Consider the following 21,392-nt stretch of genomic DNA (forward strand, 5'->3'; position numbering starts at 1 on the left):
GCAATGGCAGGATTAAGAAGAGAGGAGGCGGCAAGGAAAGAAGCTGTTACGGACATTTTAACTACCTGGAAATGCACTCTGCAGCATCTTTTCTCTTTGAATCTTCTTTTATACATTAATGTATTATGCTTAAATCAAATGCCCCTTCAGCTTAGTTTTAGGCATCTTATGTTGCCAAGTCTAATAAAACTGAATTATTGCTGCTGTTTCTCATACATGAGACTCATGGACACCTCAGCTTCTGAGAATTCATTTCATTTTCTCCAGAACCTCCAAGATTGATCACTTCAACTTATCAGACAATAACCACATGGTTTCAAAACAGAGCAATACTATTACAAGGCTGCACCTCAGTTCAACACTATATTGCATTTTCAATTTTCAGTTGTTATTGCAAAGTCATAGCCAATGGACTTGATTTAAGACTTCCAGAAGTTGAGCTTCATGTACATCTCTCATGCCTATGACAGGCACTTTGAAGTGAGACAGACTTAAGAAGTCTTGTCCAGCTCCTTGACCGTTTTACCTGTAGGACTTGCTAAATCTTGCCTGCCACTCTGGGGACCAAACATACTGAAGCGTGGCAGTTCAAACCAGGCTTAAGGATGCACCCTGCTTCACTGGTTGCACATCCCGTGCCAATCTCTAGCTCTTTTGTTTGCACAGCAGCCTGAAGGCCATTGCAAATGCAACTGAGGAGCCGCGTGTTCAAGTTAATGGCTGATCAAAGGTTCGGGTCCACCCTGCAACCTCCAGTTCACTCAGGAGTTCAATTCACAGCTCAGTCCTGCAAGCAACTCAACTGGCATAACAGTGACAGGCTGTGGCACAGGAGGCTCCACATAAACCAGCAACAGCAAAGAAAACGCTTTGTGTAAATACATTCCAGTTGAACGAACTAAAGCTCCAAAGATGTGGTCCAGGATATCCTTGCAGGAGAATGTAAAGCTGCTGTGAGATCAAGAAAAGGATTTTCTATCAGCTCAGCTGGCTGCAAGGTTCTCTTTGATTTTTAAGAAGGAAGAGCTTTTGAACTACTTGCAGACAGCCTGCAAAGGAGTCTGCATACAGCAACACATCCAGACATCTGATTTTAACACGGAATTAAGCAGATTTCTGAACACAACCATCAATATACCAAACTGTGGACCACCAGCTGTGTTGCCTCTTTAATAATACCTACATCAATGAATACAATTGCCAGTAGCTGACCCATTAAAAAAATTGTATTTTTCAAGTACCTAAGAGGTTGAGGAAAACTTAAAATTCAATTATGCTATTAGCCAGGGAACCACACAAAATTAAGCAGTAAAGAATGAAAACCAAGTACTATTACTGTGTTCACTCATCAGTTTTGCTCCTAGGAAGTCTCAATGGCTATGGCCTTTTCTACATGCTTCTTAGGATGACATCAACCATACACATGATTTTTCACTAGCACACCTGTGCTCTGGACATCCAAGCAGACACCAAATTACACAGGGAGAAAATCCTTCAGCCAGTACATGGGAACTGCACTAGGAATTCACTGCAGTAAAACTCCAGAACATGTTTGCCTATTCTCAAAAGATTTGCCAGTGTATCTGAAGGCTTTGATATGATGCACAGCTGTACAGCAGTTTTTTTAGCACAGCCAGGAGAACCTAGGTGGAAAGCATATTAATCACAAAATAATCAGTAAGCCCAACAGTTAGAGAGCCTGTCCATATTTGATCCCCCCCTTCTTGCCAGACAGTAACTACAAGATTGCAGGACAGAATCACTGTGATTACAGTCATTTACTGTAGCTGTTCAGTAAAGGCTCTGTAAAGGCCACAAGTCAGATCAGCAATGCCTTGTATGAGCACAGAAAGCACTGAAGGGTGATAACTGTCAAATAATTAATGGTTAAGACTTCTGCATATAAAAAAGCCATCTTCCACTGACCCGCTGTTAAGGTTAGATCTTGTCCTTTTATATCCAGCACTGGATGAAAAGTTTCACTCCAGCTGATATCCCTTGCTCACCCCTGTCTTTTTATATCACTGCCTAAGGTCATTCTTAGTATGGGAATGTGAGCCACCATCTGAAGCCACTCCTCTGAGCACACACCACTGACTTACTAGCTAATTTTATCTCTAGCCATGCTTAACAACCTCTTGATAACTTAACAGGGATTTTTTCCTTTAACAACAGACAAGAATTAAGCACAAAAGCAAGAATGTTAAATGGAACATAAGAGAACACAGAAAGCAAACTGTACAATTACACTAAAGCATAAAATTCCAACTTTCCCACTCATTTCTGAAGGAATATGGAAAACAAAGTTTGTTGGCTATTTTTCAATCTTGTGGTCTTTCTGAAAACTTCAAGGAAACAGTGTGCTAACACAACATAACACTGCTTGCTTTCAGATAGCACAGGATAAAGCATCTCAGATTTATGAAAAGGGTGTGTTTGGTTTTCTGTAAGAGAGCGATGAGCTGGATTCTGCCTCAAAGTTCCATGATTTCCATGTTATCTCTTAACCCTGTTTGCTAACTGCCTGCTCCAGGGACTTCTCTCTTACAAAGTTCAAGACCCAGCTAGGCTCTGGTTTCTCAGGCTGCAAGTGACAACATCCCTCTCAAGTCTTCTACCAAGTTAACAGAGTTTGGGCATCTAATAAAAAAGCTTTTCAGCAGACTGCTCATACCTCATGAACTGGCTCCTTGAACCGCCTGCCAGTTTCAATCTTGGAAAGCTCCCAGGCAAAAGACCTGTTCAGTCGGCCCATTAACCACTAAATCATTTCAGTGGGTGTCAGAGCGGGTCTATAATCTTCAGCAAGACCTATAACTCGGAATTTGTGTGTGTTTTTAAGTTAACACCACCTGACGTTCATTTATACAGAGAATACTCTGCTTGGGATTCCCTTAATGAGACCACTAGGCTCCTAACTTCCTTTTTACAAGGCACATGAATCTTCTGATACCCCTTTGCCACTGAAGTACAGAATGAGGGCAAGCCTTCAAGTGGTACAGCATTAATACATCTGACAGGCTGTCTAAAGCCCTCATGTGCATAGTCATTCTCTCACTACCCAAATCAAAGCAGGCTGCGCAGATACTTTTCCATTGATACAATCAGTGCTGCTATCAATAGAGACCAGAGGCTGCAATGGGTTGAATATACACAAGAATAAAAGCCATCTGTCAGACAGACTTGGCATTTCTTGCTGAATACTGCAAAGAATTCATGAAACAAAACTCAAGGAGACCGTGTTGCAGGCTGTTTGCTGAAGGGTTAGCTTTCCTAATCTCAGGTTTGCATTCATTATCCATTTGCACACACACAGAGTGATGTATTAACTATGAACATGCAATAGTTGTGCTAATTAACTCAATCAGAAAAGACTAAACCTATTCCAACTTCCTTAATATGAACCAATTTAAAGACAGTACTTTATCCCTTAAGGGTAAGGCTGTCTGCCTGACATTTTTATTTAATATTAATATTAGAGTCCACTGAAATTCAAACACAATACTCTGGAGAAAACCAAGTTTCTGAGATAACGTAAGAGGTGATCCTTATATAGGTCACTTCTAAGAACATACATACGCCAGCAAGTATTTACAAGAACTCTTTCCTCTTTTAGAAAAACCACATAAGTCTGCCTTGCCTGGTCTACGCTCAGCATGTGAAATAGGTTCCAACCCTAAAGCAAAAAACCAGACCACATTAAAGTAATCCAGCTAATCGTCCTGCACATTTCAATACACTTATAGCAAAGATTATTCCAAAAACTCATGTTCTCCCCTACTATCTGCTGTTTCAAGCCCATTTATTCATTTGTACTTCCCATCAAAAATTCACAATTAAAGTGCTTGTCTTCAGCTTTAATTTACAAACGGCCTCCAAATATGTAAAACGCTGGTGAACCAGAACTCTAGAAACCAAGAGCCTCCAGTTGTTTTGATTATACACAAAAGATGTAAAAAACATATAAATAAATATATATGTATATATAAAAGGGTTTTTTAAAAAACAATCTTCAAGCAGTTTGAGGTCTTCTGGGTATTGATCAAGAACTTAATAGAGTAATTAGCTAAGGTTCATTAAAACATGCTTCCATTAGCCTCCCTAGATATCTAATCTGAATTCATTTACAGAGCCATGTGCCACAGGTGCAAAATTTTAACCCCCTTAAGCCCAGTTTCCCATAATATGAACAACTTTTCTCATCAAGGCTTCACCAAGTCTTTGCCCTATTTCTGTTACAGGAAGCTGAAATATTTTCTCTTCCTGACTTTAGTACCAAGCTCCTCCAAAGGGTCTTGACTTGCAACTTCAGCCCCCAAGGTTTCACCTGCATGAGCTGACACTGTCCAAGTCTCTCCAAGAGTGAGTGTATCAGGGACCCCTGAACCACGTGCAGCCATTCCTAAGCGCTGCCATTCACAGACAAACACACCAAAACCAGCTCCCATTTTCCCTGCACAAGAAGTGCTGTGTGTTTTGCTCAGCCATCCTGGCCACAGGAGCAGCAGCCTTTAGCAGTGAAGCAGACAACTGCTAGAAACTTATTACTCACAGATTTATTTTGCTTCTGTGAGTCTAATCAGTGCTCACTTCATCAATTGCCTAGACCTCCAACTATTGCCCATCACTGTGATTTATGTTAATAACATGCAGCGCATAATTCTAAAATCATGCCTCAGTTTTACCTCCCTATATACGGATGCTCCTGCTAACATGCAATTTTAGTGCATCTTTCTCTATCCCATCAGCTCCCGGACTCGTAATCAGAGTGCTGAGCACCTGAAGCAGCCTTACCTAGCCAGCAAGCCACCACACTTCAGCCTCTCCTGAAAACACTCTTCCCAGGAGTATCACAAAGCATGACAGAATAAAGCGAGACATGGCTTTTCAGAGAATGCTCTCTTGAAGTACTCTGAAGTTTTAACACATGGCTAAGACAGCATAAAAAGTGGGACAAGAGCTAGGTATCGAGGGCTGGCTGAGGCATGCAAACCTCCAGGGACCACTGACCTTACAAACAAGGCATTTGTAAAAGCACAAAAAACTTCCGGGAAAAGTTCATTAGAACCTTTTAATCATCTTCCCCTGACCATGATAAACAAAATGCTCAGTTTAGAAAGGACAAGCCTAGAATATACACATATAATTAGTCCATACTATTACTGTCATTATTTAACGCCCCAGTGTGCAGTATTAGAGAGGACAAACTAAATTTTCTATCACTTGAAACACAGGCTATGTATTCCTTCCCCAAATCGCCAAACACATCCCCAAGACAAGCCCTTCTTCAAAAATGAGCACTAAAACACAGAAAAGCTCTGTAACCAAACAGCTTGACAACAAATGAGTGAAATCAACTGCAGTAAAATCTTAGGGTGCAAGAGTTACAGTATAGCTTTTGAGTACTAGATGTATGTGCACTGTTTTATCCAGGGAAATCAGTCCTTCAGAAGAGCTGACCCTCTCATCCAGAAACTGTTAATGTTGGAACAATTCTGAATGAGTGACCAGACAGGCCAGCTTATTCCATAAACAGAATGAAGAGACTGTTAACAAAGTAATCCAAGCTAAAGCTGTTTCCCCTTACAGGAATAGGGAAATCCCTAACCCTAGGCAACAATTTAGCTGTAACTGTTGCCACATCTCTAGCATATATTCCCCACTTGCCACAGACCTCGCTACTCAGAGTAGCCACTTCACCCACTCCACAGAGCGAGCCACTGCCTCTTTTCCGCTAGAGCATTGCCCCAGATTTACAACATAAACTATATGAAACACCCACCAAGATCACCATTCAGGATGTGGATACCTCAACAATAAGTAAATGGTCAAACAGTCTAAATGAAGTCAACCAGGGAGTCTTTAATTATTTAAAAAAAAAAAAAAGAAAATAAACAGATTAGTTGCAATCTTTTAAACAGCTCAAAGAAAAAAAAAATCTCAGGTTCAGTAGGACATTTTGTAAAAATTCAAACACCTGATAAAAAATTAGGCCCCGATCACATAGGTAATACGTATTCCACTACAATACATCCATGTAAGAGATACACATAATTTTAGTTCTGCACTCATCTTATGCTTGGACAAGCCTGACAAATGCCAAGATTTAAAACTACCAGGCTTAATTCTACATTTAAATCCCACACACCAAGCTCTGAACACAAAAGCAAGCCTATGGGGCTTGAAGCGCAGTCCCCCTGCTCCATTCATCCTAAACATTCATACTATGTTATGTCATGTTATTCAAATGCAAGCGTGACTGATAGGCCTCCCTCTCCACCAACAGCTCTCCAAGGAGCAAGGGTTATTTTGATAACTTTTATCTGTTGCTTTCCTCAATGAGCACTTTTTTCTCAACAGCAAGCAGCGAGTTTCATTGATAGAACTACCCAACTGTGTCCACAGTCTTACAGGCAAGGGCAAGATGGAGCACTGCAATATTCCCAAAGTCCTGAGCAATATTCAGCACATACATACCTCAGGCTCTTACACTCTCAAACAGGTCACGTGCGACTTCGTAAACATGTGTGAGAAACTTTGCAAGACACATCATCTAAAGAATTTTAGGACAAGCTGCCTGTGCCCCTTTCCTCCTCCACAGCTGCTCCCAGGGTCTCTGTCACATTAAAAGTTCCAGCTTTCCTGAAGGATGAATGCCTAGGGCAGTCAAACCCAGAATATTTACCAGGCACGTGAACATCAAATCGAAGAAGCAGCAAGCTCTTCAGGGCAGTAATATCCTACTCCAGATCACACTTCTCTTTGACAAGAGCCTCGGGCATTTTGGTATAGAAATAGCATATTGCTGTTCTTGTAGTCCTAGAATTCCTTTTGGACTAAAACAAGTTACAGATTTGCTCCAGAAGAAGGATGAAGCAACATTTCAATCCCACACGATGTTTTTAAGACTCTGAGATGCTACAGGCAAAAAAAGCTCTACCGTATTTTTCACAAAGCACTTTCCATGGATTAGAGCTAGCAAACTCCAACACCAAGTAACTCTGATCTATGCCCAACGCACTGTTATCTTTTGATACAGCAAGTCTTACCAGTAAACATTAAATGTGTTCATATTTTTGGGGGGTAAGGAAAACCAAACATAGCTACATCTCATTCAGGTGACAGACTATTTTTAAAAAATACACACACAATTTGCTCACCATTAAGAGATGCTACTCATTCCCAAGATTATACAGGGAAAGTTCAATTGTTATGGAACATGTAAGGCTGAGAAGCAAAAAAAAAAAAAAAAAAACCCAAACAAAAACACAAACCCAAACCTCACCTCTGTTCCCGGCACTGAGACAGACTCACTGTTTTGCCAACGCTTTCGCCTGTATACTATTCTATTGTTGCCAAGTACTATAGCTGAGGAAACCAAAGCAGAGTTATTTTAGCCAGCAGCTCCAAGTGTGACGCAGGATCTTAACACAGGTTCTCATCCAGATCCAGCCCAAGATGTCACCAACCCTGATCAGATACCTGTCAGATTTACAGTACCATTTTCAGCTTGGACATCCAGACCTGGAAAAGAACAAATGTGAGTAACCCAGTAAGACAAAAACCAGATGAGACTGCACATTAAGAGCATATCCATGGGTATAATTCTACAGGAATGGCACCAGGGCTGTAGCAGTCCTCAGAACAAGATGTGAGATGTGCTTTACTAAGGAGGGTGATAACAACTGCTGCTATCTGGAACACCAAGATAGAAAGGGTTTCTATTCTTTCCAAGTCACTGTTATTCTGGAATACTCATCTGATCATGTACCTCTTCCAGGGAAAGGCAGCATCTTTCTACTGTTATGGCATCTGACCAAAAATATCAGAACTTCAAGATCAATACTTCCATGGTCAAAATCTCAGCAGTATGCCATGCAATCCAAGAAGAGGTTCTAATAGAAATCTCTTATTTGCTTCTCTACAGAATCAATCATTTGAACACATAGCTACTGTACTCACTGTCATCAGGCCAATTCTGTGATTTTACCAGTATCAGGGAATATGACAGTGTATTTCTAGGAAAACAAGCACTTTCCACACAAGAGTAAGTAGAATAATAGCTCCTGTATCTTGACCTGGAAATAATTAAGATTATTTGACCAGCACAGCTTTGGTTTGACAGGATAGGAAAAATTCCACGTTAAAAAAACAACCAAACAAACAACAAAAAACAGCAAACCAAAAAGAGTGTCCACCTTGACTATTAAGGACAGCTAGCTACATGCCCAGATGCTCAACATGAGCCTACTGCTCTAGTACCCCATGAGAAGTCAGAGTCTCAGCAGGGAAGCAGCGGCAAAGAGCACTGCCTTCCTGAGACTGGATCCTCTCGGCTTCTGCACATCAGCTTTCAGAAGCAGAGAGAACCACCCTGACATCATTGTCCTTCCCTTCATTTCCCGATGGCTTCATGATGGGGAAAGTGGCTGTGCTGTTCAATTCCCCATCTGCCCTGACCTCTTCTTATTAGATGCTGATCTGCTGACAACCCATGCGGCTCACTTATCCATACAGTTTCAGGTTCACCAGCATACACAGAAGGAAGCTCACTGATGAAGTCCTGGATTCAGGTCTGAATATGCAGTAAAACATACCCAAAATAGTGCTACCAAGGAATAGGACCCAAATTGATGAATAGAGGGCAAAACAAAACAATGACCTCTGTAAATGTGGGAGCAAACAGCACTGTACTCACACCGCCCAAATCCTACTCGTGCAATGCCTCAACAGCTCTGAGTCATTATTTTAGATACGTTTCAAAGATGACCTCTTAATTCCTGTTATTCTATGGCTTTTAATGCTACGAAAAGTGTGCAACAAACAAATAAAGAACCTAAAGAAAACCATGCCAAGCCCCAAAAGGACTGTTCAGAAGTACTTTCTGCAACATGGCTCCCAAGGTAGTGAACTGTAATATCAGTCAGCCTCCACAAGTTTGTTTTAAATGGTTCCCGAGAACAAAAGGTCAGTTCAGAAAGACTCTTCTGGCCCAATTTAAGATCAGAACAATCAAGTTATATGAAATAATACTCTGACTTAAAACTTGAGACAATAAAGTTTCTAAGGTATATAAAGGTTCTCCAACATTTTAATGTCTAACAGGCTATAAACTACTGTGCTACTCTGCTCTTAATATCTTCCTTTTTTACCATTCTGCTTGAATGGCTCAGTATTAGGAAGCCAAAACTTTGATCTCCAAAAAGGACTCCAATTCCAACTTACAGATCCCACTAGATAATGCAGAAGCGATTAGTCAGAAATCAAACTCCATCTCCCAACAGACAAAAGATCACTTTAAGATGGCAACAATATGCTGCCATGTTACCTAAAGTTATTCATGATATACAGCTCTAAGTCATAGGAAGGTTTTTGCCTATTTCCATTTGCCCCAGATCACTTCAGACAACACACCAGATAACAAAGCTGTGGTGAACCAACAACCAGGAGGTAAAGTGACTGGAGCACTGATTCTCACCATCTCTTTTAATTACATGACAGAGAAATCCAAATTCAATATGCCTCCCAGCTGCAGGCCAACACCACACAGTCTACCTGAGCTCTCCAGTATTTTCAGAAAATGCTTTGTGCAAGTATTCCAGCTTTAAGATACTGTGAACCCTAGTGAGTAAAATAGACATTAGAAGACAACATTTATTAAATCATCTTTGAGGGCATCACAAAGTCATGATGGATTTCACTGAAATGTCTCAAGGGAGGAAAGTATTTGGGGAAATTACTTTGGAAGACTGACATACAAAGAGAATAATTTAAATTCCATCAGCAATCTCTCTAGCAGAACAAGTTTAGACTATGGTTTTATACAATAGGATGCTGGAAGAGTTGACAAATGCCTGGAGGAGGGGAGAGACGCAAAAAGCCCTGTAGTCTGTGGCCTGTTGTATGCTTTTCCCCTTTGCGTAGGCCCTACTAGCTGCTCATAGAAAGAAAGCCAATGTAGCCTCAGAGTATGCAAAAGCGGGGTTGATGTGGACAAGCTCAAGCCACTGCTGAGTATCTGAGCTAGAACAAACCCTGCATTATACCAGGGAAGTCTACCCCATACACTACTGCTATTTCTGTAGTCAGAGAGAAGAGGATTATCAGTGATGGTTCACCTTAGGTTCGATGCCTGCTAAAGCACAGGTGAAGGGTCCTGAATCAAAAATATGGAACACAGCAAGGTCTCTGTGTTCTCTGAGGAAAGTGCAGAATGACATACCTCCTACAACTAGTATTTTGCACATATAGATCTAGTTAAGGCTATTAACAATACTATTAGAATAGGCATACACCTTTAGAGCTGTGAATCAGTTGAGGGAAGAGTATATCCCTGAGTACCACACCTTCCCAGATGATGCTGGTATCATTGGGATTGCTAAAGACAGGACAAGCATTCACCACAGGAGTCCCATTCCAGTACTCAGTTTAATAAAAACGCAGGGAGGACTTACACAACTAGTGCTTCAGCTTTTTCTTTTTTTGGCTTTGAAAAATAATGTTGCTTCATACAGCTAATGAGAAACAAAGTAAGTGAAGATGGCTGCTGATCGCTGCCTGGAAGCCTTCAGCTAAAGAGTAAGCAGTGTTAGATCCACAAGATCTTTGACTTCTGCTGCAGATAGTGACTCAAACAGTTCCATATTTTCCAGCAGGGATTGCTGCTAAGTATTTTCTAACCTGAATCTCCCTCCAGCAAGCATTGATCTGTTATCCTGCTGAATCCTTGACTGCAAAACACACTGTTGCAGAAAATTCACCTCACTGTTTTAAGCAGAAAAAATGGATCATGAAGGTTGTTGCCATTAGAAATCTCCTATTCAAACCACACTTTACAGCATACTGAGTTACTCAGGTTCCACGCTGCCTAAAAAGATTTTCCTGTATGTTGTTCTACACTACTCATTAAGAATGCAGTTCCAGTTGCCAACTATAACACGCAACTCAGGCCTCTGCACACTTTAATGACACTAGCTGCAACGTATGTACGTTACTGAAAAGCAGACTGAACCTTTGGTCTAAAGACTGGTAGCAAGAAATACTGCATCAGCATGCTCATTCCTTATGCAGAGTCAACTCTACAGACTTCGGTAAGATAAGACAGATGTCATCATGAATTTGAACAGCTGCGTTACAGTGAGAGACCCAGTATCTCACCCCTCACGTGTCTTAAATATCAAAGCACCAATACAGTGCTCACAACATCAGTTCAAAGGTAACAATCAAAAAAAGCAGCAGAGTCAACAAAATGTCATACGTGAATAGCAGCATCAAATGCTTGACAAATAAAACTCATGGTCAACATTTCTCTGCACCTCCATTTACTCCAGACCTTGTATCAATGGAGACCAGATCTTAACTAGTCTGTCTGAATTCTACAATAAGAAGGATCACGTTAATATTGATTTGTTTAAATCACCAGGAACATGGCTAAAGAACTGCAGTCTCATGAACAATTCATGTTGTAAATTACGACAACTGCAGCATTGTAGTGATTTTACTTGACAGTGGAGAGTTTTCCTGGTTTTATGACATATGTAGATAGGCCACAGAGACACTGACACAAGCAAATAAAAATCAATTTGACAATGAAAGAGCTTACTGTAAGCCTCTTCCAGATCATATTTCAACTCAGCTGAGAACAGTGTAAGAAAAGTTGACTCAGCTCAAATCAAACCTGGACTGTTACAGAAAGTCTAAGCCAAGCAGGTTTGGTTTTTTAATTCTATCAAAACTTTTTGTAGGGCAATTACTTCAACACTTAGAAGAATGCACGCTCTGCTGAGTTCGTTTTGCAGTTCACTTGGTGGAAAGTATTTTACTCTGAACTAACAGGACAGTCTGGAAAAGAAAGTCTCAATTAGCAAACTACTGAGCATGATGAAGGCTGGTGATCCTCCTATTAAGATTCGAGAGATCTAGACAGCAAACCTGCCACCAGTTTAAGCTAGGCATTATTTTTTTAAACAAAAGACAGCACATCTGCCTGAATGATTTTGCATAGCAGGCTGGAATAGCTGTTTGTTATTAACCTACCCTGTTACATGTAAGTAGTTATATCCACATAACCAGCTGCGTTCTTTAAAAGAGACTCAAAACTCCAGAGAATCAAATAAGGAAACTACAAGAAGTTTTTGACAGAAGAGCACACACTTCTACCACTAACTACAAAAGAGTAAAATACTTCAGGCATGTAGGGAAACCATGAATACTTATTACATTAAATACTACCTTTTTGTCACCTCAGCAGTTCTTATGCATTGTTTCAGGCAAAGATGCGAATAATAACAAATACAGCAAATAAACATTCCTGTCCAGGATCACTAATAGTCATTTGTCCCCAGGTTGTTACATGGCAAAAGAGATATTAGAAGTGTACCATTAGTCTTAAGACACAGCACTGACAACAATAAAGACATCAAATGTACAGTTTGAGTTAAAGTAGAATTTTAGACACTAGAACCAAGTAATGCACTCTGAATGCAAACACGTGAAATCTAAGCTCACAAAGCTGTAAGACCTACAAGACACACTTATGCAAAGTAAAAAAATAAAACAAACACAGGCACTACACCCTCAAAAAGACAGTATGGAGAAAACAGACACCTCTCTTAACTACTGAAGGAAATTCCTCAGCTCCAAGCTGCAGACATTCAGACACCAGTGTGCCAGGACACAGCTTTTATAAATGCCACCTCTGCTCAGGAGTAGAACAGTACGGGTTTTCATCTACTCTTAATGAAGAGAGGTTGCAATTATGCTACAAGCTGGTACCTGGGGAAGGAAGGATCTCTTCTCATCTAACACAGCACTATAGATAAACTGAACATCCAGAAAATGAAAGTATCCCGTGATGACAACAATCAGCTGACAAAACTGAAATTTTTTAATACCATAGCAACCAACTTCACAAAACTTAAAACAAGATTAGTCGGAAGATCAAAACACTATTTTGAGGTAAGATTTCAAATAATAAAGCAATTACATAGACTTTGTATTCATTCAAATCTTTGGAGTTTATTCTTAGGAAGAACAACCACAAAGCTTTTGACAAAGTAACAGAAAGTGGTACTCACATGTAGGAAAGCTACACTGTGAAGAACATCTAGACATTATCTCTACACTAGGAACAAAAGACAGCACACAATTTGCCTAGAACAAACTTTTGACAAGTCATTCCACTCCAACAACACCCCAAAATATCACCAGAGCTACAGAGATCTCCTGACCCCTGCAGTGTGAGGAGAGGATACAAGTGAGGAGAACACAGTCTAGCTGTACCTGTCTCTACTGTCACAACTGACCAAGTCTTTGCTTTACGATAAATTCAGTTATGTGGCTCAGTAACTCACCTCCCCAGAACCGGACCTCTGCACAACACAGCTTTCTCAGCTAATCCTGAGCCAAGCTCAGACTGTGCAGCCCGCATCAAACTTTACTTCTCCCCTTGTATTTCCGTTCCTTCCCTCCTCAGCATTCAGAGCTGCAGCAGGCCAGCAGCGCCAGCTCACCAGAGGGAGCAGGCTTATAAAATAATCCCTTTTATTAAGCCAAACATCCCAGGCCAAACTAAAACATAACCAGCTACCACAAGTATCAGCCTGCCAAGAACAGCACAAAACTAAAAACCCCAAAACACTCCACACACTCCCAAAATCCACAAAAATAACTCTCTCAGATAAGCAGAAGCACAGTGAATGTTAAGATCACTAAGAACATGAAGAACCAAGAACCTGTGCTTAATGTTCTGTTCACAAAACACTAAGTCCAGGACCTAGCAGGAGAGAGACCATCTTACCCTCTAGTCAGCTCACACACTGCTTCAGTAAGATGAAAAGGGTACATTTAAATATTGCTACATCCTCAGATGAAGTCAGAGGTTTATGCCAAAGTAATCTAAACACAAATCAGACTTTTAAAGTGTATTTATAATTTTACTTTAAGACTTAACTACAAAAGACAGGAGGAAGTTGGGCTTACACTATTTGAACACAAGGAAAAAGTGGAACTTCAGAACAAAAATGTGGCTAATCTCAGTTAAGAAACCAAGTCTCGGGAGAAAAAGCTTCAGAGAGTGTTCCAGCCTCAACTGCATCATTTTCTTTTATTGGTGCTCATATTTTTTCAAAACTTAATTGTCTCAATCCCTTCCTCCTAGGCCCAAGTCATTCCCTTCCACTGACTTCAACAAATCCATCTTCCATTTTATGACTTTTAGAAGCAGAAGGGACCAGTTTTGACCATGCAAATTAATTTGCATCTGCCACAAACCACTGTAAATTCTTCATTAAATTCAGTTTGAGACAGAATGGTATCTGGAAATTTCTAATGCAGATGCACAGGCTTCAACTCATACAGAGTCTAGCATTCAATACATGCTAGACAGTCCAAGAATTAATCTCTTAAAACTGCAACACATTTTTACTTTAAGTTAGCTCAACTTCAGCTACAGGTAAGAATTCTCCTTTCTTTCTTTTTCTTCTTAAGGATGTAAGAGTTCTTAAATTCCCATGCCCTGTAGAGGTGGCTTTGAATCATCACCAGGTCAATATCCCTTAGAAAAAAGGGAGGGTGTAAGCAAAGCCCTTGGCAAGGCTTAAGGTACATTTTTCAGGTTTCTGATCATTGCCTTAAAAAAAAAAAATCCCTTTGCGTGTTGATATTTGAACCAGATGATAATGCTGTAGGCATTGTAAGAGCATCACTGGAATACTAAGTGCCTACTCCTTTGCAATAGTAATGATTTGAGAACCAGAACAGCCTTCATCCCACAGCCACATATATACAATCCTGAAAAACAGGCAGTTTCCATTCAAAACAGCTCACCTGAACATCACAGAGAATGCCTGGAGGTTTTATGTGACCCAAACAAACTGTAAGTACTGAAGGAGACGGCCAACTCAGTAAACAGTGTTTTCACTATTTACATTTCCTAAAAATTAGGCCACCCCTGTGCTATGTTTATTCCACAGCCCTCAAATACTTACAGCTTGGGACAGGTAAACAGTCCTTTGCTGCCACAGCCCAAACAGCTCAAAGAAAGGTACTTAAACTGCCAGCCTCCACTTATGCACAGAAAAGCTGTGAGAGCCGGAAATAACGTGAATATGTGCTCAAATATGAGATAATGTCGCATGTTGAGTCAAAACAAAACCTTCACCCTTCAACGCAATAAATTACAGAGATAAAAGGGGGGGGTAAACCAGCTACTGTGACAGATCACACTTACCCACCCAAATGCAACCAAAAAGCTTCAGGGAAGCCTTTACTTTTCCAGTCCCCTTACAAAGAAAGAAGAAATTAGAGAACAAACACGGGGACTGAGCACACATAACTTTTCCTACAACTACAGTATTACCAAAAAACATAAAGACTACAAGCATACATTATCATCTGGTTTCTCTTTTCCATCTATAATTTTAAAACTTAGGTAATTTCACTGGCTCTATTTTATCAGACCACTTAAGGAGCTCAGGTACATACAGAGTGAGGAATGAAACATTTATATGGAAGAAGTGTGCCAGTTCTTAGTAGCCAAAGGCCAAAACTTCAATCTCTAATCTCAACTTAAGCATGATTGTTTGATCTTAGAAAAACTACTTAGCCTATAATGCATTAGTGTTATATAGATGAATATAATGCTTTAAATATTACATAATCTTTACAAGTGCAATGCAAGTAAAGTTCAACATTTATAACATCAAGTTAATTCAGCAATTAATCAGACCTAAGGTACATTTTAACAGTAAAGTTATGCTCCACTAATAAGCCAGGTAAGAGAGCTACACTGGTTAAACTATTTTCGTACTTGCTAACATTTCCTACCTCAAATTCAACAACTCGCTCATGCTTTAAATGCAAGTCATCATTAATCATGCAAAAAATTTCTACCTCGCAAATATATTAATATTTCATAGGTTTATTTATACTATAACCACCATGAAAATTAGCTTAATAGGCAGCCAATAAAAAAGGGCTTAAAGGCTGCAGTCTACGTTGAGTGAAATGCAAGCTCTGAAGTCTCTCTAGAAACATGCTAGCAATCAGAATAGGTCCAGAAACAAACTGCTTTAAAACACATTTTTGAAAAACATAAGTATACAGCACCCCGTTCTACTCTTTTTATGTCTTGGTGTAAAGTTATTTGGATAACAATTAAAACGTTGATGACAAAATTTAAGTGATTCAAAGGAGTAACATATCCAGCGCACAAGTCATTTTAACTAGAAGGAAATTAAGCCATCTGGCAAATGTACTAAAATACAGCTTTGATTCTATTTTCTGATTGTACTCAAAGACGTTTAAGCTGACTACCTCTGACCACTACCTCCTCCAATTAAAGAGCACCCTTTCTGTTCTTCTATTATGAAAGAAAAGCAGGAAAGCATGACTGCCCCTTGATTTCTATCTTTCAAACAGCTGAACCACCTGAAATGCAGAAAAATTCTGCACCTGCAGAAGCAGACTCTGTGCTATGCCAATTAAGCATTTCATCAACTTGGTGGAAAATCAGTGGTAAACTATTTGAGATCAGTTTGGGGGTCTGAATTAAAAAAAAAAAAGTATCTAAAAATACACAGTGCTTAAATATCTGTGCTGATAATACTTTACACTGATACTCTCCAAGCAACCTCTCAAAACCAAAACTTCAAAATTCATGATTTGGGGTTTTGGTTTGTTTGGACTTTATTACCATTTTCTCTTATTTCAAACTATTATTTGCTGAATTCACCCTACAAGATAGGCTGCTGTACCAGTCAAGCACAGACCCAACGCTCCTGTTCTTTAGATTCAGGAGAACTACCCAGTAAAAACAAGGACAGACTTACTTTAAAGACATCCATGGTAACAAATCAGCAGACACTGAACTAATGTGATTGCATTCACACTGGCTAACAAAACAAGCACACCTTTTCCCTGTACTTTATGGATTCAAAAGAAAGGTTTCAAGTAGCTGTTTCTCCTGGTTATTCAGATTTTAAGTCCTAGCTTTTCTGTATCACATTAAGAAGAAAAATCAACAGATAATCTTAACAGCAACAGTCTCAGCTTCAAACTGAAAGTTTTGCCACTTTAGAAGAACACTTCTTATGAGAAAAGTAAGACCACCTTAAATACCTATGGAAAAAAGGCTGCTTCCACACCAAATTGCATCTAGAAATCTTACCTGCTACATGTAGCAAAGGAGTGTCCAAATACTGTGTCCTTGCTGACGCTATCACACACACAGCAACTTCCCCAAATCTTCCATTTACTATGGCACAACTTTTTTTAAATGGGCTCGTATGACAGACTCATTTTACAATGTAACTGTCACACTCCTAGTATCGTCCAAACAAGCTGTCAGACGCTATAGGGTCAAAATTAAAAGCTGTATCAACAGTAACAGCTAATATGTCACTTGCTTCCACTGCTGTCACTCCCAATGCAAAGGAAACGTCTGAGATAACATCTGACCCCCGTTCCCTATCACCCAATGTGCCACCCAATGTTTACAATTCATGACAACTCAGGAGTCTAAATATCAAGAGTTAAACAGCAGGGATACACAGAAGACAGTTATCTTAATTTCTCAGAGCAGCACTCTGGAAAGTCATTTTTACATCAGGATACAGCCCATCACATCTGCATTATGGCAGGCGAACAACTTACAGTGCTCTTTACAGACAGACAAGTAAGGACAAGGCTACAGATGGGTACCTTCAAAGCGAAAACTCAAACCAAAACAACCCCAAGATGTCCTATTGATGCCTGGGATGTCACCCCAGGAAAAGACCCACCTTTGGCACTGGATATCAGACAGCATTACAGCTAGACAAGACCAACAGCCAGCAAACCAGGCAACAAGGCAGGCTTTGAAAGGGGAAAAGGAAAGCCACAAGCAAGATATACATTCAAAAGACAGCCGAGTTCTCATGAGATATGCAGAACCAACATAAGGGCTTGTACTTGCTGAAAATAGTGTGATGCAAAGTATCCTTTCATCTTTTGCTTCTCCTTGCACACCCCTGTGCCCTAGCCCAGCACCCACTCCCTCTCCACGTTTAACTCAGTAAAATGACAAAAATATTCCAGCAGAAACCTGAAAAACTAGACAAGAGTCCACCTCGCTAAAATGGCAGAAAACCAATAAGCACTGGAACTATGAAAAGAGAAGGGAGGGGCCACACAACTGGAAAGAAAGGAACACCACCAGCTCGCCTTTTTGGCAGGCTGGTAGCTTGTGAGCCACCACATGTAAACAAAGCTCCCAAGATCATCTCCCTGCCAGGGGGTCCAAAAGGCCCCAGACAGGTGGAACAAACAGTATGGGATAAAGTTATTCATAAAGTAAATATCAGAGCATTTTATAACTGTGACAGATGGTGCATCAGGACTTGTTTAAAAAGTCTGCCATGAGTGTCTCTCTAAACTACTCATCCAAAATTAAAACATGAAGTAAAGATTTTAAAAAATCTAAATTAGTTTTGGATTTTAAGACAAGAATTAATCACTCATAGCTATTGGTTCAAGCCTTCCCTTGATGAGAGTAACCATTAAGTCACTGCCATCTGCTGTTTCTGTAATAACGGAATAACCATTAAAACTGACCCAGCCTGACATTCCTGGACTTCACAGCAGAGGAGCCAAGAACTAAACAGACCTCACCACCAAAACAGCTCACCAAAGACATGTCCCCAGAGGCTTCTTCAAACTGAGCAAGAACTACCAAGGAATGAATGAAAAAATGGAGCTAGGAAAGACTCTGAGGTGGCAACTCAGTTCTCTCTTGAGCTAGACTTAAACCGCTCATGACAGACGTTTGGAAACAACGCAGATTGTCCAGCCAGCCTGCCCACGTAAACTAAGCCAGGTCTGAAGATCGTATTATCTAGTTTCATACACGCACAAGCAATCACTGGAAACCAACGGCCTCTGCAGCTGATCTCTACGCTAAGGTGGGAATCTGAACCTGAAAATAAAAAAAAAAACCTACTCAGGCCACCAGCCAGGCACCTCCTCAGAGCTATGCGGGCAGGACTCTCCCCAGATCTCTGAAAGCGAATAACACTGTAAGGCACCAAGGCCAAAACAAAGCCAGCCCACAGACACCTCTCCCTCACAAGAGGGGGCTGCTAGGGTGGCAGGGCAGAGCCCGGAGGTGCAAATAAAGAGGGGGGCCAGCAAGGAAGAGGCTCCTCTCCCGCGGACCCTGCCCTCCCCGTCACCCCCGCAGGCGGCTCCCCGAGCCGGCCCGTCCCCCTCACACGAAGCTCCACAGCGGCGGGGGCGCAGCGCGGGAAGCGCGGCCGGCGCCGGCCTGCACGCAAACGCCGCTTTTGAAAACAAAAATTATGAGGTAAACAGGGAATGGCGGCCCGGGCCGCGCCGACTCCGCCGAGGAGCGACGGCGGCGGGGCTGAGGGGCGCGGGCGGCGCGAAGCCCCGTTCTTTGTTCGCCGCCGCGGGTAGGCCCGGCCCGGCCCGGCGGCCAGCGCTCACCTCGCGGACGTCCTGCAGGCACTCGAGGACGGCGAGGTTGTTGGCCCAGCTGTGCTTGGAGCAGAGCCGCACCACGTCCTCCCGGCACACCGCCTCCTCCGACAGCTTCCACCCGCTGCCCGAGCCGCCGCCGCGGGGACCTCGCGGCCCCGCCGCGCCCGGCCCCACCGCCTGCCCCGGTATGGGCACGCCGCCGCCGCCAGCGGGGGGGACGGCGGGAGGAGGGCCGCCCGCCGCCGGCCGCGCCGCCAGCGCCAGGAGCAGAAGGAGCGCCGGGCCCGGGCAGCGGCTCCGGACACGTCCGCACGGCGCCATCTTGGATCCGCCACCTCCGGCGCGACCGCCCGCCCACCCAGCGGCACGCACGCCGTATGCAAATCAGCGCGCTGATGACGTCACCGCGCCGCGCCCCCTCCGCCGACCACGCCCTTTTCGTGGCGAGGGGGCGTGGTTTGTTCTGGTCCCGCCCCCAGCGCCCCGTGGCTCCGCCCCGCCCGTCGTCGCCTCACGAGGACGAGGCGCCATCACGGCCCCCGACCGCCATTACAGCCCCCAACGGCCATCACCGCCCCACAGTGGCCTCCATTGCCTGTCAGCCATGCAGGACAGCACCTGCCAAACTGCTGGGCCTGCAGCACCAGTGACGGGGACGCAAGGAGCCTTGCCCCAGGGCACACTCACGCCTCTGGGAAGGCAGCTCTGCCCCACGCTTCCCACAGCAGGTGTCCAGAAGCTGTGGCCTATTTTTGCCTTAAATCTCTCAGTTCCCACCCATGAAATGGAGCTCACAGTGCCAGCCTCCTCAGAGGGACATTGAGGAGAGTCGTTAAAAGCCTGAGAAGCTCTGGACTGCCCTGGTGATAGAGGATGTAGGAAAGGCCATGAGGAAATGGTGCTCAGAGCAGGGTGGGACTAGTGTGCAGAAGAAAACTTAGGGCCACATATGGAACAATGAAGAAAAAAATATTGAATAGCTGCTCAAAAAAACCAAAAACTTGAGTAAAATATTGGAAAAAAACCCCACAGAATACTGAATACTGACTGCCAGCCAGCTAGGATGCTCGTGGGCGAGAAAGGGCTCACTTTAACAAACCAGCACAGGATTGTGCAATTAAGGGTTGCATCATCCCAGAGATGGGCAGCAAACCCCACTGACACAGACAACCTTCATGGTGGTGTTTCCCCATGCCAGGTGCTGAGTTTTCAGCTGGGGTGATCTGCACCATGCGGATGCCCAGGCTGGCAGGAGGGGACAGGATAAATGCCGCTACCTGCTCCGGGGTGGTGCAGCCCTAGGGTGCCTCCCAGGGAACAGGCAGCTGAGCAAGGGCAGAAAAATCACATTTTGGGGATGCTTGTTTTAGAGTTTGGTGGGTTGGCTGCACCTCCTGCCTTTTCAGTTCAGGGCCCTCTGTTTTGTGGCTCAAATTTGGCATGTGGTGCTCGATCATGGCTCCAGGCTTTCTTCATGGGGATGGAGAGAAATGGGTGCTCCTGTAAGAGGGACCTTGTCCCCAAAGCAGGATCTACATTGGCTGATCCCATTGTTCCTCCTAGGGCAATAAGGGGAGTTGGATGCTGAATTTGGTGACAGATAATCTAAAAGCAGTGTCTGCAACTGTGCAGCCTCCATTGGAGCAGTGTTTTGGTAATGCCATGGCCCCCACCACCCTGGCAGCCAGACCTCTGAATTTCACAGTGAAAATATATCTGTCCAGGTGTTGGGTCAAGGGCAGCAGTGGGATGCAGGTCCACCATCAGCTCAGCAAACACAGCTGTTTGGGTGCCCTCCCAGTCTCCCAGCAGCAGGATCTCACCAAACCAGCTCACAGCACATTCCTGGGATGGGTTTGCTCCAAAATCTCAGCTTTGCTTCCAATGGCAGATGGAAACAGGGAGAATCCCATCTC

General features: G+C 42.6%; 1 protein-coding gene across 2 annotated transcripts in view; it reads right to left on the minus strand.

Annotated features, from left to right (window-relative positions):
• The window catches only part of GLG1 (golgi glycoprotein 1), an 85,202-nt gene extending 65,393 nt beyond the window's left edge, over positions 1-19,809 (minus strand). For both annotated transcript variants that reach the window (XM_074912930.1, XM_074912928.1), the window contains exon 1: positions 19,483-19,809. In XM_074912930.1, coding sequence (XP_074769031.1) covers positions 19,483-19,797 — 315 coding nt within the window. In that variant the 5' untranslated portion in view covers positions 19,798-19,809. The remainder of the gene's footprint in view (positions 1-19,482) is intronic.
• Positions 19,810-21,392: the final 1,583 nt, after the last annotated feature.

Source organism: Athene noctua, chromosome 9, assembly GCF_965140245.1.
Source record: "Athene noctua chromosome 9, bAthNoc1.hap1.1, whole genome shotgun sequence".
NCBI classification, from domain to species: domain Eukaryota; kingdom Metazoa; phylum Chordata; class Aves; order Strigiformes; family Strigidae; genus Athene; species Athene noctua.